General features: G+C 36.3%; 1 protein-coding gene across 1 annotated transcript in view; it reads left to right on the forward strand.

Moving 5' to 3' along the window:
* Positions 1-27122, forward strand: part of LOC131426656 (uncharacterized) — a 234547-nt gene that overhangs the window by 175974 nt on the left and 31451 nt on the right. The window contains exon 9 of the mRNA XM_058589528.1: positions 1786-2290. Within this exon, the coding sequence (XP_058445511.1) occupies positions 1786-2000 (215 nt within the window). The 3' untranslated portion in view covers positions 2001-2290. The remainder of the gene's footprint in view (positions 1-1785; positions 2291-27122) is intronic.

Here is a 27122-nt window from a genome sequence, read left to right on the forward strand (position 1 = left end):
TGAGCTTCAAAATATAAGGCTTTTTGAGTTTCTTGATTTCATAAATACAGCTAAGGAGTGTATCGATAAGTAGTTAGCAACATTCAAACAGTTATTACTCTGAAATGGCTTAATTTTTGCAGCGTGTTTTGCGGTGACATGTTTGTTTACATGTCAATAACAGCTGCGCAATCGATTGGTTTCGGTACGGTTTATCGTTTCAATGATGAGTCGAATTGAAAGAAAATTCTGCACACTTTGTGCTCAGAAAGTGGTGTCACGTACAACGAAATTGCAAAACGGGCGAAATTGCAAACGGATGAAAGTGTCAAAAATATTATCGAGAAGTTCGGTAAGACCCTTTCCATGAAGGATTTGCCCCGATCCGGTAGGAAAACGGGTCCCAGCCAGCCCGGCCGGGACTTAAAAGTGGTTGAGTACATCAGGAAAAAACCCATCGGCGTCGACGCGGAATTTGGCCAAGCAGTTCAACACCAGCATCGGGATGATTCAACGGAATAAAGTTCGAAACTCCCTGAAAACGTACAAGAAACAGAAGGTGCCGAAAATGTCCCTGGTACAGCAATTTCAGGCCAAAACAAGAGCGCGAAAACTGTATAACCGGATTCTACAGAATAAAGACGGATGCATCCTGATCGACGACGAAACCTACGCCAAGGAAGACTCTCGAGTACTGCCCGGACCGCAATTTAATACGAAATCGGTGTGCCAGGACCTGAACGACGCTGACACCACGGTGGCGATGGAAAAGTTTGGGCAGAAGGTGTTGGTCTGACAAGCAATTTGTACCTGTGGTTTGCGGTCGTCGATTTTCTTCACGAAGGGCACAATTAACGCCAAGGTGTACGAGGAAGAATGTTTGAAGAAGAGAATGCTGCCACTGTACAGAAAGCATAAAGCTCCTCCTCTCTTCTGGCCGGATTTGGCTTCAGCCCACTACGCCAACTCCGTTCTACAGTGGTTGTCAAAAAATAATGTAGAATTCGGAAAAGGACATCAACCTACCGAACTGTTTTTTTTCGCTTTTTTATTCAATAATCAATGCTGCTAACTACTTTTCGATACACTCCTTATTTCGTATTTCTGAATTTAACATTTTCCGGACTGTGGGGTTTTGGAATTTTGTTATTACTTAAAGTTTTGAATTTAAAAATTTCAGACAGAAATCGAGTGAATATTTTTGCCATTAAAGAGAAAAAGAAAGTGAATATTATTGTTTGCGATCTCGGCGAACTGACGAAATTGTAAATGATACTCAGCTCTCCTGGTCTCGATTCAAAACTCTTTCTTTATGCAAGATCCACCTAACACACATGAATAGAAGGTATTTGTTTCGATTCAGGGAATAAGTTCTTCGAGTCGTTGATTGTCACAGTTTTGCATCGAAATTTAGCTTGTTATTGAGTTCCAACATGTCAAACGATCAAACTATTGCCCTTACTGACTGTCGTTTACTTTGCACATAAACTTATGCTGATTGAATTTATCAAGTATTCGATTTGGACAATAATCGAATCACAGTATGTCATGATGATGGTTTCAATTTTACCGATGGAAAATTTATATCGCTTCTCTTCGCACTGCTGCTGCTGCTGCTGCTGCTGCTGCTGCTGCTGCTGCTGCCAATGCGAGAATCATTCATTAAAACAACGCCATGGCTTGATGCGATGGCAACCGGTCTGTGTGTGTCCGTCCGTCTTTCGACAAGTGTAATAAACTGTCCCAAGCTCGTTCCGAGAAAATCTTCTAATTAATTATCTTTTCTTTCCATCCAACCAAACCTAGTGGACATCGAGCAGAATGACATGACGTCTCCGGAACCGTCGACCGGTTCGCTGGCACATGCCAAATCGGACGCAGTGCAAATATCCAACTTCCAGGCTACATCCGCCGGACTCTGCCGGAACCTGCTGGCGGTGCAGTGCGCCATCGTCGCTTTGCTGCTGCTCTACCAACGGCGATCGACGCCTGGCTGGTTCCTGCTCTCGTCACTAACGTAATTTGATCCGTGCCCCGATATCGTGTCAACAGGCAACCGGATCGCGATGGACAATTGTTGAGCAGAGAGAGAGAGAACAAAAAAGAAAAAAAAAACGTAACTGTACCACAGAGCAGCTATCTTTATTGGAGTGCTTCTTCGAAAGCGTCCGAAAATAATCAACCGAGTAAATGTGAAAGACGTGAAAAATTAAAGCGGGAGTGAGTGAGATGTGAGATGTTCAAACTACTAGCCAAAAAAATACAGACATGAACGTATGGAATCCTAGGATCTATGGACGTAGAAGAAGAGGTAAGTCAACTCTTTTCATCAAAGTTAGGCTTTCAAAAAAAAAAATCTAAAGCTGACCGGGTGAAAAAAAATGTTGATTATTTTATGATTGGCTGAAAGGTTACAGATTTTTTTTTTGTGAATACATATCTTACTGATGAAAGCGCGGTCTACTGATCAGCCACTCGGAAAAACGGTTTCCTAGCAACGGGGAATGTGGGAACCTCGAAATCTCGTTGGACATAAAAACGGAACAACACAACAGAGGCAGAAAGGCGTAGAAAATTATTACAAATAGTGAATTGAAGGCACTCAACAGGCGCTGTTTGTGTGTGTTTGTCTTTCGGATGAAAAACGAGCTTTACATCCAGATTGTGTTTGTTTTCGCTGGCTGGCTCGAGCTCTGATGTAATCGTAAAAAAACGGAAGGGTGTATTTCGTTTTTTTTTTTGGTTTTAACACTCGACCATAAAACGTTTCTACACCCGTTCAAGTGGCGTTTGGAATTACATGTCATGACGGGCGCAGGCTAATGTCGTTTTGATTGTCAATCAATATTCGCACCGTAAAACATGCCATTTTTTTTTGTTGCCTCTTCGAGAAATCAATACATGCGGTTTGCTGTTTAATTTCAGATAAGCTAAAAATAAACAACATTTCGTAGCGGAGGAAACAAACAAAAACCCGTTTTATTTGCTCATTTCGGGGCACGTCGTAGCAACGTGATACGAACATTAAATGGCAATTATAGACAAAAACATAATAACGTAAACGAAAACGAGTGAGAGTGCGAGGTTCTTCCACCTTCCTGAGGAAGGTTATGACAATTTTGCTTCTTCGAAAAGTCGACCACCCTAGCGTTCGTCGGTCCTGGGAAGGGTGGTGCAAGTTGCTTAACCAAACACCAAACAACCGAAGCCACATGTTCGCTTGATATTTTTAATTCTAATCATCCCAAAAACCCTCGTCCTCTGGCTGGAAAGTCATAAACCTTCAGAAGCCATTTTGTTTTAATATCCAGTAACAAAAGTGCCATTCGTTCCAACAAACGTTCCCGTTTAAATAAAAGCAACATCACACAGTTGGCCATGCCCCAAAGTTGCTGTTTGTTGTTGATGATGGTGGTTGGCTCTGCTAATTGACATTTGCTTTTAGCATCAAAGCCTGCTACGATGTGGAATGTGAGTGCGAGTGTGAGAGTGGCACCAGCTGATTGTGCCATTGTGTTTGTTCTGTGGCCTGACAGGCAGGCTGAACGGAAAGGAACTGGAATGATGATGATGATGATGATGATGGCACAAACTAAATTAAATAGTTTCACTAATCAGAAAACGTACAGCAAACTGTAAAGTTTTTTGCACTTTAACGGACAAAATGAAGTGCAAGCGAATAGAATGAGAATGTTTGCCGTTTCATGGTGGTTGTGTTGTGCTACACTACTGGGAGAGTGATCCGATGGATTTCGGAAAAGATTTCCTCCCGATGGTCGGATGCTGTGTTGTTGTTGTTGGGTAAAATTAAATTTGTTTCGAACTAGGATTTTTGTTCTAATGATTTCTTTGTTTTCAACTTTGGAAGAATTTCACAGTTTTGCGTTCGATTAGTAATTAGGTTTTGTTGTTGAATCTAATTAAGTGACTGAATTGGTGCATGGACTTGTGCAACTCGAAAAAGTATTGAAGGTTAGAAAAAAAACCTGCTGAACTTTTTCACACAGTAAATTGCGTTAAATTTGTATTGATTAATATCTCAAGTTTTTGAAACGATCGCTTGAAATTCTAAGTAACTCTTTCGGTTCTGAAGATATAATCATAAAAGTGACGCAACCGGCAAATAGCACTTTTTTTGATATCCGCAAAATTACATCAGTTTTTTTTTTTTCAATATATTCAATATATTTGATTTGATGAATGTTGCTGAATATGCGTCGTAAGTGTTGAAGCATACTTTTATTATCTACCCGAATAAATCTAAATGAGTTTCTATCAAAATTAAACCCAAATTCGTGTTAGAAATTATCCAAATAGCAAAATGGTTTTAATAAGACTGTGTGAATAACAAGAGAAAAGTACTATTACACCACTAGGTGGATAAAAAAGATGCTATGTATGTTCATGCATCTCTCTACGCCTTTAGGATTGACAATTTTAGGTTCATTTGAAAGCCACCCATCAAGTTTTGAAGGCTCATGTTAAACGCTTCCGACTTCAGATATATGATCGTAAAAGTGACACAACCGACAAACGGCACTTTTTTCAATTCGCTAAATTTTCTCGTTGATTACTGAACTGATTTGAACAAATTTGAAATTGTTTAAAAAACATTACAGTCGCAGGTGACAGCACCCTCTCAGATTTGAATAAAATTTTCTGGACTTGTAGACTTTGTCGCAAAAAGTCACTTTGCATACTTTGTTTGATTGTTACGGAAATTTAACTAGACTGTCTATTAAAAATATCCAAACTTTTTCAAGTGTTGTACTAGTGATTTCACAAAATCAGTCATATTTTCGAATAAAACTACTGGAAAAAATCCTTAACGAGTCATACACTGGAAAAAATTGACTTTAAAATTTTAAAATCGATTTAAAAAAATCATTTTTTATTTTGTTAAAAATTTGTCCCAAGATAGGTGCTCCCTACAAACCGTTCATACATATCAAGATGGGCACTTTCAAGAAAAAAAATTTACTAACAAAAACTTTTCCATGTCCGCACTGACTATTTTTTCAGTGTGTAGTGAGAAGGATGAGGAGGGTGTCATTGTAAAGTTTTTTTTTTTTGAAAAAATCAACTTTCTGCAATTTAAAACATTTTTTAGATTTCCGAAATCAATATTTTTTTATGCCAAATGCCTTACAATTGTCTGAAACGTCGAAATCTTGAATTTTCTTTAAAATCCACTGGGAATATTGAGATTTCCGAAATCAATTTTTTTTTTGTTGCAAGAAATCTTTTCGAGATAAGACCAAATCTTCACGTTTCATGCAATTCTTAGATATTTTGGCATAAAAAAATTTCTCCTGATATATCAATTTTCCCGATTTAGTTCCTTACATATCGCGAAAATGACTGCATTTAGGAAGTACCTTGCTATCCGCTTTTTTATTGCACGTAGCTTGGAAAATAATGTTTCATTGCCCAGATACATTTATTCATTCATTCGTTTTTTTTTGTAACTTGACGATTTTTTGCGATATAAAATTTAAAAAGGGTCGTATCATGCGTTAAAATAACTGAGAATTTTGAAAAATAAATTTTATTTTTTATTTCAAGAAAAATTGGAAGATTTTTTTCAGTGTATTTTTTTAGAAAGTTCAATTGATTACCTACAATTTTTTCGTAGGCCTATTTTTTGTAGAAGCAATAGATTTCTAGTTATAATTGTTTGAAAATAATGTGGCTAAAAATACATACGCCTTTTTCATAAATTAGTCTTGAGTGAAAAATTAGTCTCTAGACCAGTGAAAAATACTTCATTTGCTATAACGAACACACATGCAAAGTTCAATGCATATCCAAGGCGATCATGTCAGTATTTTACCATTTCTGGACGATTTTGCGTCTATATGAGAAAGGCAAAAACTTACTAACAAAAACTTTTCCATGTCCGAACTGACTCTTTTTTTCAGTGTGTGGTGAGGAGGAGGGGGAATAGGTGTCATTTCAAAGTAAGATTTTTGAAAAATTAAATTATCAAATTAAAAAATGTTTGAGGTTGACTTTTTGTGGATGCCAAATGCATTAGAATTGACTAAAACGACTGAAAATTCGGACTCTGGAAATGAACTTCTAAGCTTTTTTTTCTGTCGAATGTCAGAATTGCATGAAATCTATCATATCTATAACACCATATCTCCAAGTTTCATGCAATTCTAAGAAGACCTTTGAGTTCCCCAGTCCCAGAATTGATTTTTTTTTAAACTACGAGATGGCACTAGATCTCGACGTTTCAGAGTCCTAAAAAGTCAAGTCAGTCGGGATTAAAAAAAAATGTTTCAGGAAAACACAAAATCTTGATGTTTCATGCAATTCTTAGACTTTTGTCATCAATAAAAAATTGTTCGGATTTCGGAAATTACCACTACCAGAAACAATAGTTTCAATAGGTTTCAGAAATCGAAAATATTTTTTTGATGCCGAATGTCTTAGAAATGCAAAAAAAAGTCAAAATCTGGTGTAATAAAAAAAAAATTTTTTTAATCGTAAATTTTAGTTAAATTTTTATGAATTATTCTGCTCATGAAATCATGAATAATAGGTATGGTATCATGAGAAGACATGTTTCATGATTTCATGAATTTTTAATCATGGTGCCGGAAATTGATTTCATCCATGTATTGAAATAGAATCTTACCTAACAAATTTCGGTGTTTCCGAGGTAATTTCACAATTTTTCAAATTTAAGAATTTCGGAAAGCCTAAATTTCGCAGTTCTTCAATTTGTGAATTTCATGTTTGCCGATTTTTTTTGGATCTGGAAATTTGTAACTCTTTGAATTTTTGAATTCCGCATTCTCTAAATTTCTGAATATGAAAGTTTTGTATACCCGAATTTTCAAATTACTGTACGAAATTTCCCGTTTTCTGAATCTCTGAGCTGTAAAATATATAATTTGGTAAATTTCCAGTTTCCTGAATTTCTGAATTTACTTTAGGTATTTCCGACATGGATCTCGTTTTTTTTTCTTCAATCTTTGCCTTTCTTTTATAAATATAAAAAATAGGTTTAGGTTTCGCCCAAACTTGAAAAAAAAAATTCCGAGAGCCGTATGTCATATACCATTCGATTCAGCTCTACGAACTTAGCAAATATTGTCACTCAATTATCTTGGAGACGGCTGAACCGATTTTCACCGATTTACTTAGATTCAAATAAAACGACTTTCGATCTCGTACAAAGTGAGTGAGTGAGTTCGCTCAGATAGGAAGTCCTACCCTACCCGCTGTATAGCTCATATATTGCCCCTTCCGATTACTATTTGTTCCGATCGATGCCGCTTAACCTAGCTGACCAGCGCTTCTCCAATTATGATGAATCAAAAAATGGATGGCCAAGCTGGTCTAATTTTCAAAAAGGGTATTCGTGAATTGCCAGAAAGATGTGAAATTAACTTTTTTATAAAATGCTTGATAAGTAAAGAAGGTAAAAAGATCATTCTAGCCTGTCTAGTTTACTCGTTTAGTTCGGACCAGAATCTCGGTCCAGAATCCATTTCTGGAGTTCAATTTTGAAATCTAGTTTCAGAATCCATTATCCTTTTTCCCTTTCCAGAATCCGGATCTCAAATTCTGTTCTTCGTCCAGAATCGAGTACCAATTTTTTTAAACTGAAACCGAATTGCAGAGCTTGATTCTAAGCCAAATCTCAGACAAAAATATTAAGTTATGTTCTTAGAATTCGGTTCTGTACTGCATTCCACAGTCCAAGCTCGAAGTTTTATACCAGAAAGCATGTTAGAAATTGGTTCCAAAATTCCGCTCTAAGATTCTAGAAGTGTGGAATTAAATTAGGAAGATTTTTAATCCGGATTCGGACTATGGAAATGAACTTCTAAGCTGAATTTCGGATCCGAACTTGAAAAAGAATTCCTGGATCGGAATTCTGTAACTAAAATTCAGCTGAGGTGAAGGTCTAGGTCCAGAGTACAGTGCTAGGACTCAGGTTCAGAATTCAGTGCCGAGTCAGAATTCTGGCCTAGAATACAGTTCTAAAACACACCGCGGTAATCAATAAGCACATACTAATGCCGCGTTTTGACAGCAAATAATCGCTAATTGGCATTTCAATCGCACTTGAGACTAAATTAAAGCCGACTTAATAATGCTTGTTTATGGCTGGTATGCATTCCGAAAGCTGAATTCTGATTGATTTACAACAAACGAGCTTTCAGATTGCAGATATAGAGCTATAAGCATTGTTGGTGCTCATAAAAGGCTATTTTAATGTTATTATTAGTGCTTACTGGTTACCTGGACAGGTTCAGTGATTCGTTTAACAACTCAGAGTTCAGTTACCGAGCTTAGGTTCCGAATTCAATTTCGCAAAATAGCATCAAAATTGAGTTTCAGAATTCAGCTCTAGCGTTCAATCAAAAACATTTAGTTCCTAAGTTCCAGTTTCTGAATCCACATTTCTTAACATTGAGGAAACTGAAAGATCTATTTTATTCGTATTCACGTCATCCGGTTAGGTCTCTGACGTTACCCTCTAACCTCTTTTTTTAATATTTTACGCTACTAAACGTTAAATCTTTGTACTAATGCACGACGTTTTGATAATACACTTCCGATCTATCAATGATACATTATTGAAATTATAATTGAAATCTGAAATTATAGGCATATGGGCAGTGCTTGTACAGAAAGTTTAATTGAAACCTGAGAGGGTGCTGCCAGCAATTTCTGGATCTCGAATTTTCTAAATTTTAGGATTTCTGAATTTTTGAAAACCCAAATTCTCTGCGTTTTCGCATTCCAGAATTCCGGGCAGTTTGAACTTTTGAGTGGACATTAATGTTACAATCTCTGGATCTCTGATTTGATTTTACGAATCTCTGAATTTCAGTACACGGATAAAAGTTCAAAGCAGATACCATGATTGAAAAATCATGAAATCATGAAACATAACAAAATGATTTATATCATGAAAATCATTCTGCTCATGGAATTATGAATAATAGATATGATTTCATGCGAAGCCTTTTTCTATGACTTCATGATGTTTTAATTCTCAGATTCCCCATTACCGAATTGTTGAATTTCCAATTTCCCTAATTTCTGACTCCCAAAATTTCTGGATTTCTCAATTGTTTTTTGTTCTAAAATAGCCAACGTTTGATTTTTTACCTCATCGCCAATCGATCCTTCCACTGCCAAACAATTTCCGATCAGCTAGAGCAGATTTGATTCAAATCTCTTGGAAATAAAGCAAACGATTTGATAATCCAAAGACACTTCACCGCCTTCTTCACCTTCGACGCCCGTTCAATTGTTCCGAGAAACATTCCGAGGAAAATTCCATCAAATTTCGGAAGCCAGTAGCGTGTAAAAACTAATTATTTTCAAGCATCTCCGGCCACCCACTCGTTGAAATTGACAACAACGGCTTCTTCGGCTTTCAAATCATCTCAACTTGACATCCCTGAACATATCCTTGGGAACTGCAAAACTTGCTCGAAAATCATAATCCACTCTCGCACGATTCCCCGCAGCACAAACAAACACTCACACGGTTTCCCTCTTCAGTCGATTATGATGATGATCATGATCATGATGAATGATACTCTTGGTGGAAACGATTCCTTTGCTTTCCGTTTTCTTTTCCCACAACACACTCTCTTTCGCCGACTCACAATTTAAAGCACTTGGACTGCGAAAGGTGATGCCGGTGAATATGAGAAGAAAAAAAAATCCTATTTTCCACTGGGGATAATGTAAACGATTGAGTGTGTACCTTTTTGTGACAGATTTTTGGCAATATTGCCTCAGTTGGCCCGGTTCGTTCGGATGGAAGAGCAGTATTTATTATGACGGGGTTTCGTTCGTGAAAAATGGCGGTGCGGGTGAAACATTGATTAATCTTCGCTCGTTCGATTCGATTTCAAACCCCAAAAAAAACAGGACAGCTTCAGATGACAGGTGAGGGTTTGACTTTGTCAGATAATAAGCTCTTTCTGTCGGATTATTGGAGTCGACTTTCAACCTTCCAGCGGCGATGGTTTCGGTTTAGGTCGTTTTAATAAGCAAATCCGTAGAATTGATAGCCGGTTTGAAATAGGTTATGTGTGGAAGTACGACGGCGGCAGTTCGTCGAAGTAGGCTTTGATTGGCGGGCGTCGGTTCCTTGGTTAATATTTTGAATCTGACGGAATTTCAGTTCGATTTCTACCAGTACCTGTGTCTGCGACTGAACTCTAATTTGTTTCAAAGTTTTTGGCTATGATGACGTCATGAAATCCACATTACAGTCCATTAGAAAACTATCTTCCCGAAATACACGACAACAGGCGACAAGCGGCAAACGGCAAGAACTTTAATTATTTTCAACTTTCAACTTGCCTTTGGGGTCCTATTTCACTGGCCGCAAACGGTGATAAAAGCTTGTGTGCGAAGTGAATATTATTATTCGTAATTCGTCCTCTGCAGGAAAATTGAGCAGAGAACGGGTTCGGGTTCTGGTTCTGGTTCTTGCTAGCACTCTACCGGCAGTAGTAGTAGGTAAGAGTATTTTATTACAGTGGATATTAAGCAGACTCTGCGGAGAGGCACGTGGCCCTGGTTTTACACTGCATCCAGTCACCCGCAACATACAAACAAAATCCATTACGCAGAATAAATGGAGTTTAGCTCCCGGGAGAAATGGGAATAAAAACCTCGCTGTAATGAGCTTTTTATCCGGTTCAACCAGTGTGCAACAACATCACAGCAGGCGTCGTCGTCGAAACGTAAGGTCAAGCAAGCCATGAGAGTTATGAGCAGGGGTCGGACAGGTCACAGTTCATTCAGTTGAACTGTCAACCAGAGCGGGGCGATAGTTACTTGAAATGCATAGTGGAAAGTTAAATGTGGAAAACTACTTCAATTAATGCACTCATTGTGCGGTTGGCACCGATATGACAGGGAAGTCACGGCACGATATACTGTCTTTCTCTCTCTTTCTCTCTATCTCCCGAGAGGTAGTGGGTGTCATGCATAAAACATGAAAAGGACACTGGTTTGTCCAGTTTTCTACTGAGAGCTGTGGGAAACCGGGGAACATGACACTCGTTGACGGTGAAGTGATGATAGGATACGGCCTTCGAATAGAGTATTATAATTAATTCACTTTTCATTAGCCTTAAAATTTTGCCTTTCATGCTACTTTCCATTAGGATTTCCATCTTTTTTTTGTTGTATATGAATTCAAACCTATTTTTTTGATCATGATAACTGAAATGAAGTAATCCTACCTCGCTAGAAAGCTTCATCCGAACGGACCAGACAGGAGAGAAGCTAAGCTTGAAGCATGACAATTCAATCGAACTCACTCATTCATTGGATCACCATTGGATTCTTGTCCAGTGGAATGTGAGTTCGAGGAATTCCGACCGACCGAATGAATGTGGTGTGCCACCATGGCAACGCACCCATTCACAGCCTACTTCGAGGAGTGAAAAAAAAATAACACGCGCTGTCAGTTCGAATGAAGTGGAAAATCAAATCAAACAAACGAAATTCACTCCCACATTTGTGGAATAGGTTTCGAGCGACTCGAGTTGAAAATTGAACACTCTGCGGTCCGGCTTTAAAGGTGTGTTTGTTTGTTTTGTGTGTGAGCTTTTTAGATCTCATTGCGTTGTTCGATTTTACTGAATTACGCGATAAGTTTTAAATTAACTCTCAGACCTCATTATCGACGAAAAAAAATATTTCAGGATACACCAGATCTCGACTTTTCATACATTTCTAAGACATTTGCCATAACAAAAATCTCGATTTCAAAAATATAAAATTTTCAGTTTAAATTTTAAAAGTTTCAAAGTCGAATTTTTTCAACAAAATTTTTTTGGGATTGCACCAAATCTTATTTCTACGATATATTTCGATTTCAGAAATCTAAATTTTTTCTAAGTTTCAAAGTCAAATTTTTCTGATTTCTAAGATATTTGGCATACAGAAATTCTGGTCTGGCTTTTTTTTAACTTAGAAAAATTTCGCTATAAACAAAAAATCTTTTTTAGATTACACCAGATCTCGTCTTTTCAGGCATTTCTAAGACATTTGGCATCAACAAAAAATTATCTATTTCAACTCGAGTCGCTCGAAACCTATTCCACAAATGTGGGAGTGAATTTCGTTTGTTTTTCTTTAATTTTTCTTCAAAAGTCGAATTTTTTCATCAAATTTTTTTAGGATTGCGCTAAATCTGGCCGTTTCGTACATTTTTAAAACATTTGGCTTTTTTTCGATTTTGCGGTTTTTTTCTAAACGGATTTCCGAAGTAAAAAAAAACAATTTTTTGAAAAAAATGGTTCATTAAATCTTCCCAATGTAATTCCAAAATTCAGTTACACTTCTAGAATTGTAGAATTGTACTGAATTTTGGAACCAAATTCTAGACTTGCATTCTGGTCTAGAATTCCAAACCTCGGCCCTCGGAATTTTTTTACAGGTTTGAGCGAATCCTAAACCTATTTTTCATATTTATGAAAAAAGGTAAGGATTGTAAAATTACGAAATCCATGTCGGAAACATCAAATTGGTAATCTCAGGAAATAGTTGAGCTGGATTTATGAAATCAAGAAATTCATAAAATTAGATACTTTGAAGCACAGAGAGAAAAAAGGGGAAATCCGTTCAGCAATTTGAAAATTGGAGGATAAAAAAATTTATCGAAATTTAGAAATTCAGCAATCCGGAAAATATGAAATTCAGAAAAAAGAAGTATTGCGAAATTCCCAATTACCAAAAATCCGGGAAATTTGATCAATTTGGCCATTTTTCCAAGTTTAAGTATTCTGTAGAAATCCCAAAACTCAAAAATTCAAATAGTTCAAAATTTCGAAACTCGAAAATCCGGAATATAAGAGAAATTCAGAAAATGAAAATTGTTAAATTACGGAATCCATAACATAGGAAATACTGGAATTTGTAAAGTCAGAAATTCTGATTTTAAAAACTTCAGTTAATTGGAAACTCAGAAATGTAAAAATACGAAATAGTTGGATTTATGCAATCAAGAAACTCACAAAACCAGATGTTTTGAAGCTCAGAGTGTCAAAAATCGTTAAAGTTAATTATAAAATTCAGAAATTGATGAATTTAAGTATTCTGAAACTCCGAGACTCAGAAATTCAGAAAATCCGAGACTTAGAGATTATCGGAGAGTAGAAAATCTGAATTTAAAAAACTGTAAAATTACTTCGAAAATACCGAAATTTGTTAGGTAAGATCTTAGAAATTCGGAAATTGGGTACAGTTGAATTTATGAAATCAAGAAATTCACAAATTAAATATTTTGAGGCTCAGGGATTCCGCTCAGTAATTTGAAAATTAAAGGATAAATAATTAGAAATCCTGCAATTTTGCAATTCCCAAATTCAAATTATTAGAAATTTTATAGCCTAACAATCCGATAAATATGAATTCAGAAATTGAAGAATTGCAAATTTTAAGTATTCCTTAATGTCGAGATTCAGAAAATTATATATTTTAAAGCTGACAGATTCAGAAAACGGGAGATTCCGTTCAGTACTTTGAAAATTTGGGCATAAAAAAAAAATTAGAGATTATCGAAGCACAGAGAATCTGAATTCGAAAAATTGAAAAATTGCGTCGAAAATACCGATATTTGAAAGGTTAGAAATTCTGAATCATAGAAATTCGGGAAATTGGAAACTTAGAAATCCGGAAATAGGAAATGAAATTTTTTAATTCAAAAATTCAAATAATTACAAAATTTCAAAACTCCACAAACCAGAAAATAATGTTCTGAAGTATTATGAAATCGGAGATTATCGGAGCACAAAACATCTGAATTTGAAAAAGAATGAAATTACAAAATACATTACATAGAAGATACCGAAATTTGTGAAACCAGAATATCTGAATATTAGAAACTCGGGAAATTGGAAGTCAGGAAACATGAAATAGCTGGATTCAGAAAATCAAACAATTTTCAAAATTAGATATTTTGAAGCCCAGACTGGCAGAAAACGAGAAATTTCGTTCAGTAATTTGAAAATTAAAGGACACATTTGAAATTCTGACATTTTGATATTCGGAAATTCAAAAACTCAAACATTTGAAAATTCCGAAACCATAAAATATAAAATTCAGAAACTGAAGTTTTGCTAAATTTAAATATTCCAAAATCCGCCATTCAGAGATCCAGAAAACCAGAAACTTAGATTATTGAAGCACTGAAAATGTTGGAAATACCGCAATAAGATATTTAGAAGCTGCAGAAAATGGAAAATTCCGTTTAGTAATATGAAAATTGAAGGATAAACAAATTTGAAATTCTAAATTACAAAAAATTAGAAATAAGTTCAGAAAACTCAAACATTCGGAAATTCTGAATCCCAAAAAAGGCGGGTGGGTAATGTCAGACATAACTGGATGTCGTGAATACGAGAAAACTGGCACGCTCACATCACTTTTCCGAATATCAGTTAGTTGATTGATTATATGAATTGTGCAAGCTTTCCCCTTTTTCACTAATAGAGTTTGAAGCGATGCACCTACATTAAAGTACAGATTAGTTACATTGAACAGCTATATATTCCAAACTTGAAACAATTCCTTTTTAATTTGCCAATATAGGAAGCTAGGTACGACAAATTTGTAGTTTATTTTTATTGAAACTATGAAGTTTGAAGACATCTGATTCTTCTCGAAATTTCAGTACGAAACAATTGCAATGGCCTGGTCTGAAATGTATCGACGATCTTCGGTATGCAAGTCATTTCAATAATAATAATGATAGTAATAATAATAATAATAATAATAATAATAATAATAATAATAATAATAATAATAATAATAATAATAATAATAATAATAATAATAATAATAATAATAATAATAATAATACAGATTAATCTGTACATATATGTATGTATAAATAAAATACAGATTAACCTGTATATATGGCAACCCTGTATCGCATGGCATATTTTCACACGACCCCATACTAGTATAAAGATGTGTTCAACATCATCACATTCGCTTTCACATTGCCGTTCGTAATTGAATGTGTTAGTGACGGTACAAATCTGCCTTTTTTCCGGTTTTCGGTGCCATCTAACAGCTGACAGTGTCTTGTACGTTCAGAGTAGCTGCTTTAACTTAAATGACGCTATTTCTCACATCACATTTCTTTTTATACCTCTACTGGTAACGGTGTAGAGACCTCCCCTTCGCAGAATGGGAAACAGTGAGACGATATAAAAGAGAGAGTTAGTATAACAGCAGCCAGTATTGGCTGTCGAGCTGTTAACAGCATTTGTGGAATTTTTACGCAGAAACACGCACACAGGAGGAAGAGTTAACGGCAAGGCAAAGTCCCGCTCGAACCGTGCTGGTCTGCAGTTTCCAGTTGGCAAAATCCATCGTCTGCTCCGAAAGGGAAACTACGCAGAGCGTTTCTGCAGTGATGGAGTACTTGGCTGCCGAAGTGTTGGAATTGGCCGGTAATGCTGCCCGTGACAACAAGAAAACGAAAATCATCCCTCGCCAACTGCAGCTGGCCATCCGTAACGATGAGGAGTTGATAACCCCGTCCTTTTCAGGACGACCACACCACTGTGATAAAGAAATATTTAGGATTGCTTAGCCAGTTTAGCCAGTTCTGATACGCCTGGGAAGTAGAATGCGCAAATCAAGTGGAAACATTTGTTCGTCTCTTTCATTTGTTCAATTTGTTCAACTCTGTTTCGCACGGCATATTTGTATACTAGTATAAAGATGTGTCCAAAATCATCACTTTCGCTTTCGCATTGCCGTTCGTAATTGAATGTGTTAGTGACTGTGCAAATTAATTTAGCTTCCATCTTGATGAATCTTTTGGTAGGAAATATTGAGATCTGATATGGTTCTCGTGTGTGTCTTGTTTCAGCAATGGGCCTTGCTGGACTTTTTGGCTGCCTTTCTACCGATTTTCGGTGTCATTGTGTCTCGTGCATTTAGATCGGGTAACAGTGAGACGACAGGTCCTCGATGTTGCTCTCGTGTGTCTTGTTTCGGAAAGAGTTGCTCAGCAAATGGTAGGAAAAATGAACATCTCAGCTTTTATATGGATGCTCTTGTATAGATGCAGACATCTCGCGTTCTGATTGGCTGGTGCTTTCATGGGCTAAATCAAACAGGTTTTTCAATAGTGTACTATTGAAAAACTTCAATGTTGTTGCAATACACGTTCAAGTTACAAATTTTCGATTCTATTGGTAGTTAGATTATATAAATCCTTCTACAGATCACTGAGCTATGAGCTTTCAAAATACGAGAAAGGCAAACGCGCCTTATGAATTATCTTTTTTGATACTCGTTTATACCAAACATTTCAAAAAAGTTTAATTTTGAACTATTTGAGAATATGTCACAGAACTGAAAATTTTATTATAAAATTGTGATCATATTTCCGATGGCGTGTAGCAAGAATTATGTTGATTCATTAGATATAACATGAGATATTCACGATCAGAAACTTATCATTCTCTCAGAGGGTAAATTTTGAAAAGGCGCCCCATAGTAAAGTAAGTCGTATTCACGACAAAAACCCTAAAAATATGAAATTCAGAAATTGAATAATTGTAAAATTTAGGTATTCTGAAAGTATGAAATTCAAAAAAATACGACAGCCAGTAATACAAAAATTTGTAAAATCAGATTCTTAGAAATTCGGGTAATTTGAAACTTATAAATCCGGAAATAGGAAATAGCTGGATATATGAAACCGAAAAAATTATGTTAAGTTAAGCTCAGAGATTCAAGAAACGGAGAAATCCGTTTAGTAATTTGAAAATTCGGTGAATATAACAAATTTGAAATACTGAAACTTCGAAAATCCGAAATTCAAAAAATTCAAACAATACGAAATTTCGACTCCCAAAAACCCGAAAAATATAAAATTCAGAAATTGAAGAATTGCAGAATTCAGGTATTCTGGAATTAAAAAAAAAAACGAAAATAAGATTATTGGAGCAGTTTCAATTTTAAAATTGTAATATCACGAAATCGAAATTTTCCGTTCTATTGCATCAAGTCTCAATTGTGTAGTGGTTCAAGAAGACATAGAAAGTGTTGAACAATGGTATGCTGTTTAAATTCGAAAGGGTACTTTTTAAGAGCTAGCTGATTTGAAATTTAAATAAAACAACAACATTTAAATATGATTTCGGACATTTGGCCGCCACGACTATTTTCCACAAAGTTCATTCCAGAGGTCCAATTTTCGACTACTTTTTCAAACATTTGAGGGCGTATTTCAGCAATGATACGTTGAATATTGAATTCCAAAACATCAATCGTTGTTGGTTTATTCACATAAACCAAAGACTTCATTACTGAAAAAAAATTTGCAATGATTTTGACAATAAATTTCCACGATTTGTAAGCTTTTTTCTGCAGTTAACCTATTCATGATGATTTGCCAATCAATACTGAGTAGAGACGACACTTTACACTGTCAAAACAACTTTCAGACAATAGAGTAATCCCTCTTGAAAAAACAACTTGCTAAAAAACACCCGTTACGTTAAGTACTGAAATTTCTTGGTGTTGTATATTTGAATTTTCAAATTCATTGATTCATTTTCGAACAAAGAATTTTGTGTCAACTGAAAATGGTAAAACCGCTAAGTGTCAGTTGAGCGTTTTTTGTTCGGATTCCTGTCGAGATCTTCAACAAATTCATTAAATTCATAAACTGTTCCGAACAAATGTTTCCAGGCTGTCAAAGGAAAAACAAACTACATTCAATAACCGGCACCGTTGAAGAGTTTTTGCGCCCCAGCGCGTGAACAGAATCAAATCCACATATAAGTGCGAATAAAAAGAAAACATCGCACCAAAAAAAAAAAAGAAACACTCTTCGGTGAAGGCCTACTTCGACCAGTCACAAATTTCGTTCGATTACTTTCGACGTGTTTCTGATCGTCCCATCGTAGCCTACTACTACTACTACTGCTGCTGCTATTTATTTTTATTGCCTGGGTCGTTGCTAGGCTATGGCCCATAATCGATCGTCCGCAGAAAAGTTGCCCAGAATCCATGGCATGCTGCGGGGGAGAGCTGTAGATAGCAACAGATTGTTTTGGAATAGTTTTGTATATTTTGCGGATTATTCGCTTTCAGTGTCACAAAAGTTTAGTCGAATTTTGCGGAAGAGAAATGATAATGGGTTTGGTTTCGTTCGAGAAGCTACAACAAAAAAAATCCATGATTTCCATGCAAGCCAACGCATGAGCATTGTGGTGCAAAGTTCGAAATGAGTTTCTGGAACGGGAGCCAACGGTTGCAGATGGAACAAAGTTTGTCAGTTTTTGGAAAGTTAATTGTCTATGCATTATGGGGTATATTTGATCGTAAATTGACAGTTAGAATGGAACCGTATTGTGTAGGGTACAATAAAAGCGACGAGAACCATTAAAAGTTCGTTATGTCGAGTCGCAAACCGGAAATCCAACATTCACAAAGACGGGCTACTCTTGCATCAAATATGATTAGATGTTTATTTCTTCCTTCGAACCCTGATTGAAACCGAAGGCGATCACGTAGGTTTTGTAGTTTTAACCTTTCTCTTACTTGTTAATTGAATTACGAGAAATTTTTTCCGAGACAGTCTGTTTGTTTGACCTAGGGATTGGTATTAGTAGACTGTGAAATTGTTCCAGCTAGAAATTAGTTTACAGAAAGTTATTCGGTTACCACCTGGGACATTCAAACGATGGTCGCCGCATCCGCCGAATACTCGAAACTGACCGCAGAAAGTTACCGCCAATTATTCAGGATTTAACTGCAACCGCATGAGGAGTATGTTACACATGACTCTATCAAAATGTAAAACAAGTTGCAACCTGGTGTACGCTACTGTGTACAGAAGAGGACCTCTGCCACCGAAAGTGGCAACGTAAATTTTAATCACTAACTATTAATATAAATTGGATTCATGAATATATATTATTACATGCAATCGCCATCATCGACACCAGCCATGAAACCGAGCAGTCACAGTAGGCTGCTGTAGGCAGTAGGCAGTAGGCGTTGAAAGGCACAGTTTAAGTGCAGGTAAACCGATTTCACAACCAAGAGCCGTGGTGAGTTCTGTGCATCTGTCATAATCAACACTCATTGGCAAAGAAGCCTACTGATGCCGACGCTAACGACGACGACGACGCCGTTTCCTTCCGTTGTGCAATGCTAGGATGTTGGGTGTATAATTTCAAAAGTGTATGGCATCGTACATCACATAAGTTTCAGTGGACCTTTTGAACGCTGCACGATCGGAATGAATTTTCACACCGCACTTCGATTGCACTTCTGTGTGTGCAACAGTGCTCGGTTGTAGAAGTGGGAAGGAAAGTGTGGTAATCATACCGTAATATGTTTGAATGCAGTAATTATTTCATTTTTCATTTCGTGGAACGGCGGGTGGCACGCAATTATGGTAAAAGTTGTTTATTTGGCATTCGAATATGTTACAAGTGCTTACCTGTATTCAGACGGTTGTGAGCTGGTGGTGTTGGTAATGGAATGGATCTGCGGAAACAACAACCGTTCGTTTGGTTTGGCTTAACTGGAACTATTTGCGTTAGTGGATTTTATATTGACTCCATTTTGGAACTCAGCTTCGGTTTGATTTATCAAACTACCGGGCGTTTCCATTAAATAAACTCCCACCGTTTTCACATTGAACTGGATCGGAACGGGCAAGTTTGAACAAGGGCATCCGCCCGGAATTGCTCTGAAAGGCTCATGAAATATGCAATTCTGCAGTCTTTGCTTGCCGATCATCAGCGCCGACTGGGATGTGATATTTTCCACCATTGACGCGTACTCAAGTGTCTAGCTTTGAATTGAAAATTTCGCAGCACATCGTAGCAGGCGGTTGGCGGTTGTGCTGTGCAACCTTGGAGACTCTGTGGCGACCGACACGGGCTAGGTGTTATGCAGAGCAGTTTTTTTTCTCTGGTGTTTCTGCCACTAGCCGACGAGAACCGAACCAGGTGCAAAATTCTCCGTTCTCCCGGAAGCTGAAGCGGTTGAAATGGTTTTGAATTTTAGAATAATCAGAGACAGTTTAATGGCACAGGCTGGTGGCATCGGAAAATTATTCTAAAATATAAATATCTTTTTCGATGTCATAAACATTCATATTCTCACACGGGGATTTGAGTTTTTTTTACTTTTTTGAAGCTCTACGGATCGAGGTAGAAAGTAGAAACATATAAATATTCGATGTCAATATCAATTATGCTTAGATTTGGTGAACCTTACTCTGCTCCTACCCTGTAGTCAACTGTAGTTTTGTTGTCAAGGCAACCATTTTGCCTATAGTGACTGTCCGTTGCCACGTGCGTTGGTCGTCGCCTACTATGATCAGGAGAGCATGCATTCACCAAGCTGGCGCTTTAGTCTTCTACTTATCAGAGCATGTCTTTGCTCGTCGTCTCATATGGCCTGTCCTGAATGGCGTCAGTTAATCAAAGCATTACAAAATTGGTTACATAAAAAGGCCCATAAATCAAATAAATCAAATTCCATTCCCACTGAATTAAACACGTGAACGGGAAGTAAAAAAAAACGGGTTTCCAATGGCAAAAAATTGTCATCCTTCGTCGAGTCTGTTGAAAATGAAAACAATAACGGTAGTCCCCACTGGGCAGGATAGCTCACCATGACCCTCATCTTCAGTAGTAGCTTCAAAAGAACAAAACAACAAAAAAAACAGTATGAACGGCGGAACCAGGAAAGATGAGCGCGGAAGTGCCGGGAAAACGGCGACTGGAAATTCAAGGTTGAATGACGTAAATTTTCTGTGCTCCGTGTGAGGAATCTACGCTACGATTTTTTTCGTTTTGTCATTTACTTTTGTCACGAAGGACATTGAGTGCAACAGGTTTTTTTTTTCTTTTTATACAAATCGGTTCAACTAGTCTAGTGGCTTTAGGCGCATTTTTGCGGTTTGCCCGAAGAAATCCGCTTAAATAAATCTTTTTATTTTTTTTGTAACGTAAAAAAATGTGCAGAAAGAACTCCACAAACGGGTCATCAGACCTCATATACTGCGGTATGGACTTCAAATTGTATTTAATTTAATTACATAAAAATTCTATCGGAACTTTTAAACAATATACATGAAAAGAAAGAATTAGAAAATTAATCTAAAAATCAAACCAAAACATCGTTTCCCCGTCCGTCTAGTGATATGATAATACCTTTCTTTTTTGTCATTCAAACGAGCCTAAAATTGTTTACATTTGGCGTATAAGTGCGATTTGTCGGTTACGTCACTTCTACGAATATATAATTTTTTCTTTAAACTTGATCAGATTCGATCGAACTCATAAGTTGTTGAGATCGGTTCAGGCATCTTACAGTAAATTGAGCGAATAGAAGTGATGTTATAAAAAAAAATTGTTGATTTGGTAACGAGTTTGAAGCTGCGGTTGGAAGACATCACTATTTCTTTTTTTTTTCAAAAAAAAAATGGTGCTCAAGATAACACCAGATTTTGATGGTTCATGCAGTTTTGCAGCTCGGAATTAACAAAAATTTTCGATATTGTATATCTCAAAATATTCAGTTTCAGAGTCGATTTAAAAACAATTGTGTTGACACTAGATTTCCAAGTTCTAAGACATTTGGCATCAAAAAAAAATTTATTTTCGTTGTCTAAATCTCATAATTTCAACCGCCAGATCCGTTTCGACTCAAATTTTTTAAAGGAACTTTTATTGAAGTGCTCATACTTTTGAGCACTACCGCTTTACGGAATTAGAGATGACCTCAAAATGTTGGCACCCTACACTATATTTAACGGTTCTTTTTAAGCTGTTTTGGTTGTAGTGCAAAAATGTTTGAATTAAGAGATTGTAAAAAAATCCATCTCTTCAGAGATCTTCCTTTTACAGTTTCTTCAATAACTTTAAATAAACAACTTGTTTTATTAACGAAAATGGGAAAGCGAGAAAAATGGCGGGCGGTTAATGTCAAAGACAAAACTGGAGAACGTGAAAACTAACATTCTTCTTTCACACTTCCGAATATAGATAATCATTCGTATTAGTTGAGATTTTTACAGCTTCGCTTTAAGAATTATAACGATTCAGTTATACTTAAATTCAACTTATTGACAACAGACATATTCGACCATAAATTGAATTATCAAATAAAGTCAAATGTTAGCAAAAAATACAACAAACAATTTGGTTGTGGTTTATTTTTGGGACTTACCTGATCAGTAGAGGAAAGCTTCGCATAATCCTCTGGGATCATTTTAATGGTTCTTAAAAGAACCGATTGACCGAATTTATTCGATGCTCACAACTGCTGAGTACTTTTTGCCATCATTTATTTACAATAGACCCAACAATCCGGACCAAGGTTCAGGAACTGAAACTGAATTCAGGATCCAAATTTAGCTCCATCATGGAGGTTTAGAATTCTGAAACATAATTTAGGAGCAAAATTCTGAAACAGAATTCAAGAATTAAATTCTGGTTCAGAAATCAGTATAACTCAGGTTCGAAGATCTAACATTTAGTTCCATAATCCAGAGCTCATGCCCTGAATTTCTTCTCTGTTCCAGAATTCCAAAAATAAAATCCTAAATCAGAACTCTGGATTCGAATTTCGAACATAAACTAAACTAAAAAGGAACTAAATTCAGTCCAAAAATCTAGTCAACCAGTTTCAGAGTTTTATTTGCTGAACCTGTAATCTGGAACTAAATTCTAAATCGAAATTCTAAACCTCAAATTAAATTCAGAGTTCGGGTCGAGCCGAATTTAGTTCAGGAATCCATTCCAAAATTCAGTTACCGAATCCAAATCCAGTATTCAGAAGCTGAATCATTACTTTATTTTGCAAAAAGTGTAGCTTAATTCCATCGAATTCTCGGTGAAGCTTACGGAGAACGTGCTCCATCGGTCGCAACTTGTTTTAGAAGTTGGTTTAAACGATTTAAAAGTTGGTATGTCAGATTATTAAAAAAAAATTTTACAGCCGAATTTCAAAAATTGTCAAACGAAAACAATACTCAAAGCCAAAAAAATGGCGGTAAGGTTGAACGTTAGTTGCCAAACCGATTCTGCTGGTCGTCTACTCGTCATGGAAAACATTCAAAAGGTGGGAAAATGAGTTCCGTATGAACTGAACGACAATACTTTGAACAGAATTTGATTTATATTGAGAAAACAAAGGGTTTCCTGCTCCGGATCGTGACAACAGATGAGAAATCAGTTTATTACGAGAATCCCGACATCAACCATAAAACCTAATCGCTACCGAAAGTAAATGGAATACGACCATAATGCTCCACAGGAGTCAAATTGCAGAACAACGAAACATAGCGAAAGCAGTCAGAAACATCATTTCCGAACGCAGATGGGAACTTTTACCCCAAATTTCACCATAATCCCCGGAATTTGCCCCTACCGACTATCATTTGTTTTCATCGGTGTTTCCCGTTTAAAACGATGAGCAGTTTTTTTTTTTGACGTAGTATACGTAAATTGGAGTAAAGATGTAGAAAAAAGTTTAACTTTCGAAGGTATCTACTTTGAATAAAGCATCTTGAAATTCAAAGATACTGGAGCTGGAGTCCGCTAGCAGATTGATAGTACCTATTATCTTTCTCCGGACAGTACCAGCCTAGATGTCGTGTGGAATCCGGCGGAAAAAATGAGCCAAGAATAGATCCACAGGGTTCCTGCTTCCATGCCGTAAAAAGTGACAATTGCAGGAAGATATTTTCAACATTTCACTTCTGATTACTACTGATTTTACTAAATTATCTCTTCATTCAACTGCATTTAACTTATCAATTTGCTGCTAGCTTCAAAGAAAAGTTGTATTAGGTCTTGTTTTCAAGACTATAAATTGAATGATAAAAATCAGCTATATATATCTGTATATTGAATGAATAGTTAAAAAAGACTTGTTTGTTTGATAAATTAATAATTTATTCTCGGTAGCCGGCTGCCCAGATCAACCAATATATTCAATTCCCGTCATTAAGCAAAGGGTTTTCTGCTCCGAATCGTGACAAAAGATGTGAAATGAGTTTATAACGCGAAACCTAAGCGCAGAAAATCATCGGTCGATCCTGGGCAACCATCGACATCGACCGAAAGAAAATGAAAGAAATGCTCGTAAAACGACCAGAATGTCCCACAAGACATAAGAAAATCGAATTGCAGCACAACAAAGCCCTCACACACAGCGAAAGCAGTCAAAAACATCATTTCTGCACTCAGGTGGGAGCTTTCACCCCATACCATACTATATTTCCCGGATTTGACCCCTACCGATTATCATTTGTTTTCATTAGTTTCAAATGATTAACAGTTTTTTTCGATCTAGTATACGTAAATTGAAGGAAAGATAGAAAAAATGCCTAACTTTCGAAGGTATCTACTTTGAATAAAGTATCTAGAACTTATTACTTACAATCAAAATGAAATTAAAAAAATCCGCCAAAATTAACTGGCCCACCTGGTATAACATCAAAGTTTTTTCAGGGAGAGTTTGTCATCCTTCATCGGCCTCATCGTGATTCTTTCTCGAGAATTTAGTGTTCAAAATTTCAACATCTATCCCGAAATTTAAACTATTGAACACCACGATCATTTTCCCCTTTCTTCATGGACTGCTTCATTTGTGAACAATGTTTGAAACAGTGTACTTCGTCTCCGTCTTATCAGTGCAAGGCAGTTTACATTCCTAAATAAACAGTAAATCAAAGACAAACAATTCCTTCTTACCCAAATAAATACATCTTAAATGTAGTGGCATGAAACAGTAATATTCGGTTATTTGAAAGCTATTGGAAGTATATTTCCTTTTTCGAAGTTTCAGTTATTAGAAAACTTGGTTCATTTTTACCACAGCTGCCATTGACTTGCCATACTAAGTATTACTTCTTCGTTTATTATTACTCAGCTATTATTAATAATGCAAACAAATCGTAAGACTTTTGAAATAGTAATAAACGGTTCTTTAAATGCCATTTTAAGTATATTTTCTTTTTCGTAGTTCCGGCTCTAACAAATATGCCTCTTTTTCTACCTCAACTACAATTGGCTTGCCATACTGAGCATTACTTCTTCATACACAAATATTCATCCATTTGTAGTGATGCAAACAAATCATGAGACTTTTGAAACTCCGATTAACGGTTCTTTAACAGCTATTCGAAGTTCAGATTCAAACAAAATTGCGACTTTTTCTACGTCAGCTGCAATTTGCTTGCCATACTGAGCATTACTTTTTCGTAGATAAATATTCAGCCACCCAATTTCTTACCAAGGCATTGAAAAAACTCTAAACCGATAATTTTTGACATACGATCTAAATCTTGCGCGATGGCATCAGTGAGGTGAAACTCCTTTTCACTCGAACATTATTAGATGAAAATGAAATTTATTGCCGTTGACTGTCAGCATATCGCTTCTCATTCATTTAACTTTTGTTGCCGAAGCTTTCAGAATTCATCGTCAACTGAATAATCGTACCTAGTCACTAAAAAATTTTGCTTGCTCAGTTTGTATTGCCAAGTAGTCTAGTCATTGTCTTCACTGTGGGTAGTGACCAAGTGCGAATGAAGACTAGACTACATCAACTCGATAACCAAAAACTCTCTCCGACCATAATGGTAAATGAAGGGTGGCGGTTTTCATTTGAGTTTTCATTTATCACCAGCAAGTTAAAATCGATATTTTCTATTGTTTGAAGTGTATTGAGATGTGTTTCGAAATATTTAAAAAATGACAACTGAAAAAGTCAATTTATGTCTATCTTGTAATTGTCATTTCAGTTATCATAACTGGTTTACTTTTTTTCATCTCAGGCCGCTCTCTCATTGAATTGTTCAAGATATTCTCTTACTTCAAGAGATAAAATGACGGTGGTTAAACTGTTATACATCTAACATCAATATATAATCTATTTTATTAGCCAAAAAAAAAAACAAATAAAACCTGAAAAACTAAAAACAAACGTCTATTTTGGAAGGAAAATTTTTAGTTTGTGTATTTCAAAGTGTTGGACATTGGACAGCTGCACTTTTTTTCTATTTCTGAGAATTTGTAGATTTCTCGCCAATCCGCTTCTCGACCCATTTATTTTTTTTACTTCTTCTTCGGTGTATACGCCAATAGGAAATAATCTGAAGGGGCTGGAGCTAGTGAGTAAGCCGCATGCGATTGCACTTCCCACCCGAACTCTACTATTCGCTTCCGGACCATTTTCAGAGGTGTAAGATCAAGCATTATTAAGAAATAGTATCACTTTCTCGAGTGCCATATTCTGATCGTTATACTTGAATGGTTCGTTTCAAATCGATTATTTATTGTTTGAGGCGTTTAGTTTTAACCGTTTCATTCGGTTTAACACCAAACAAAGAGTTTTTTGTCTTTATGAAAGAAAGGAAGTTATTGACTTCTGAGAAGAAATGATTAATTGCGTTTTTTTTTTGCATTTGGTGAAATTTTCCATGTCGACAGATAATCACTGAAAATATTAAAACTTCTTTGTAGGCGACTACAGATCACTCGTAGATTTCTACCAGACTTGTATCGTCACAGAATAGAGATCGACAACCAAACCAGGTTGATTTGGAAGATCGCAAGTGAAAATACCATACAAGATTGGAGCTACGCTTGAACCTTTAGGAACACCTGCTAGTACGAGTAGGGATTCAGATTTACAATTTTGATAGCTAACCTGAAGAGTACGATCAGTTAAATAATTTTGAATCATTTTGATCAAATAAATAGGAAACTGGAAATCAGACATTTTTGCTATCAAACCTTTGTGCCAAACACCTTCGAATGCTTTTACTATGTCTAGAAGAGCAACTCCAGTGGATAATCCAGAAGATTTATTCGCTTTTATCATGTTCGTAACTCTTACAAGTTGATGAGTAGTTGAATGTTCATGACGAAATCCAAACTGCTCTGGTAAAAAAATTGAATTCTCATTTATATGAGTCATCATTCTCAACAAGATAATTTTTTCAAAAAGTTTACTGATTGAAGAAAGTAAGCTAATTGGGCGATAACTTGATGTTTCTGCTGGGTTTTTATCAGGTTTTAGGATAGGAATTACTTTAGCGTTTTTCCATCTTTTTGGGAAGTAAGCTAATGAAA

The sequence above is a fragment of the Malaya genurostris genome, chromosome 1 (assembly GCF_030247185.1).
Source record: "Malaya genurostris strain Urasoe2022 chromosome 1, Malgen_1.1, whole genome shotgun sequence".
Taxonomy (NCBI): domain Eukaryota; kingdom Metazoa; phylum Arthropoda; class Insecta; order Diptera; family Culicidae; genus Malaya; species Malaya genurostris.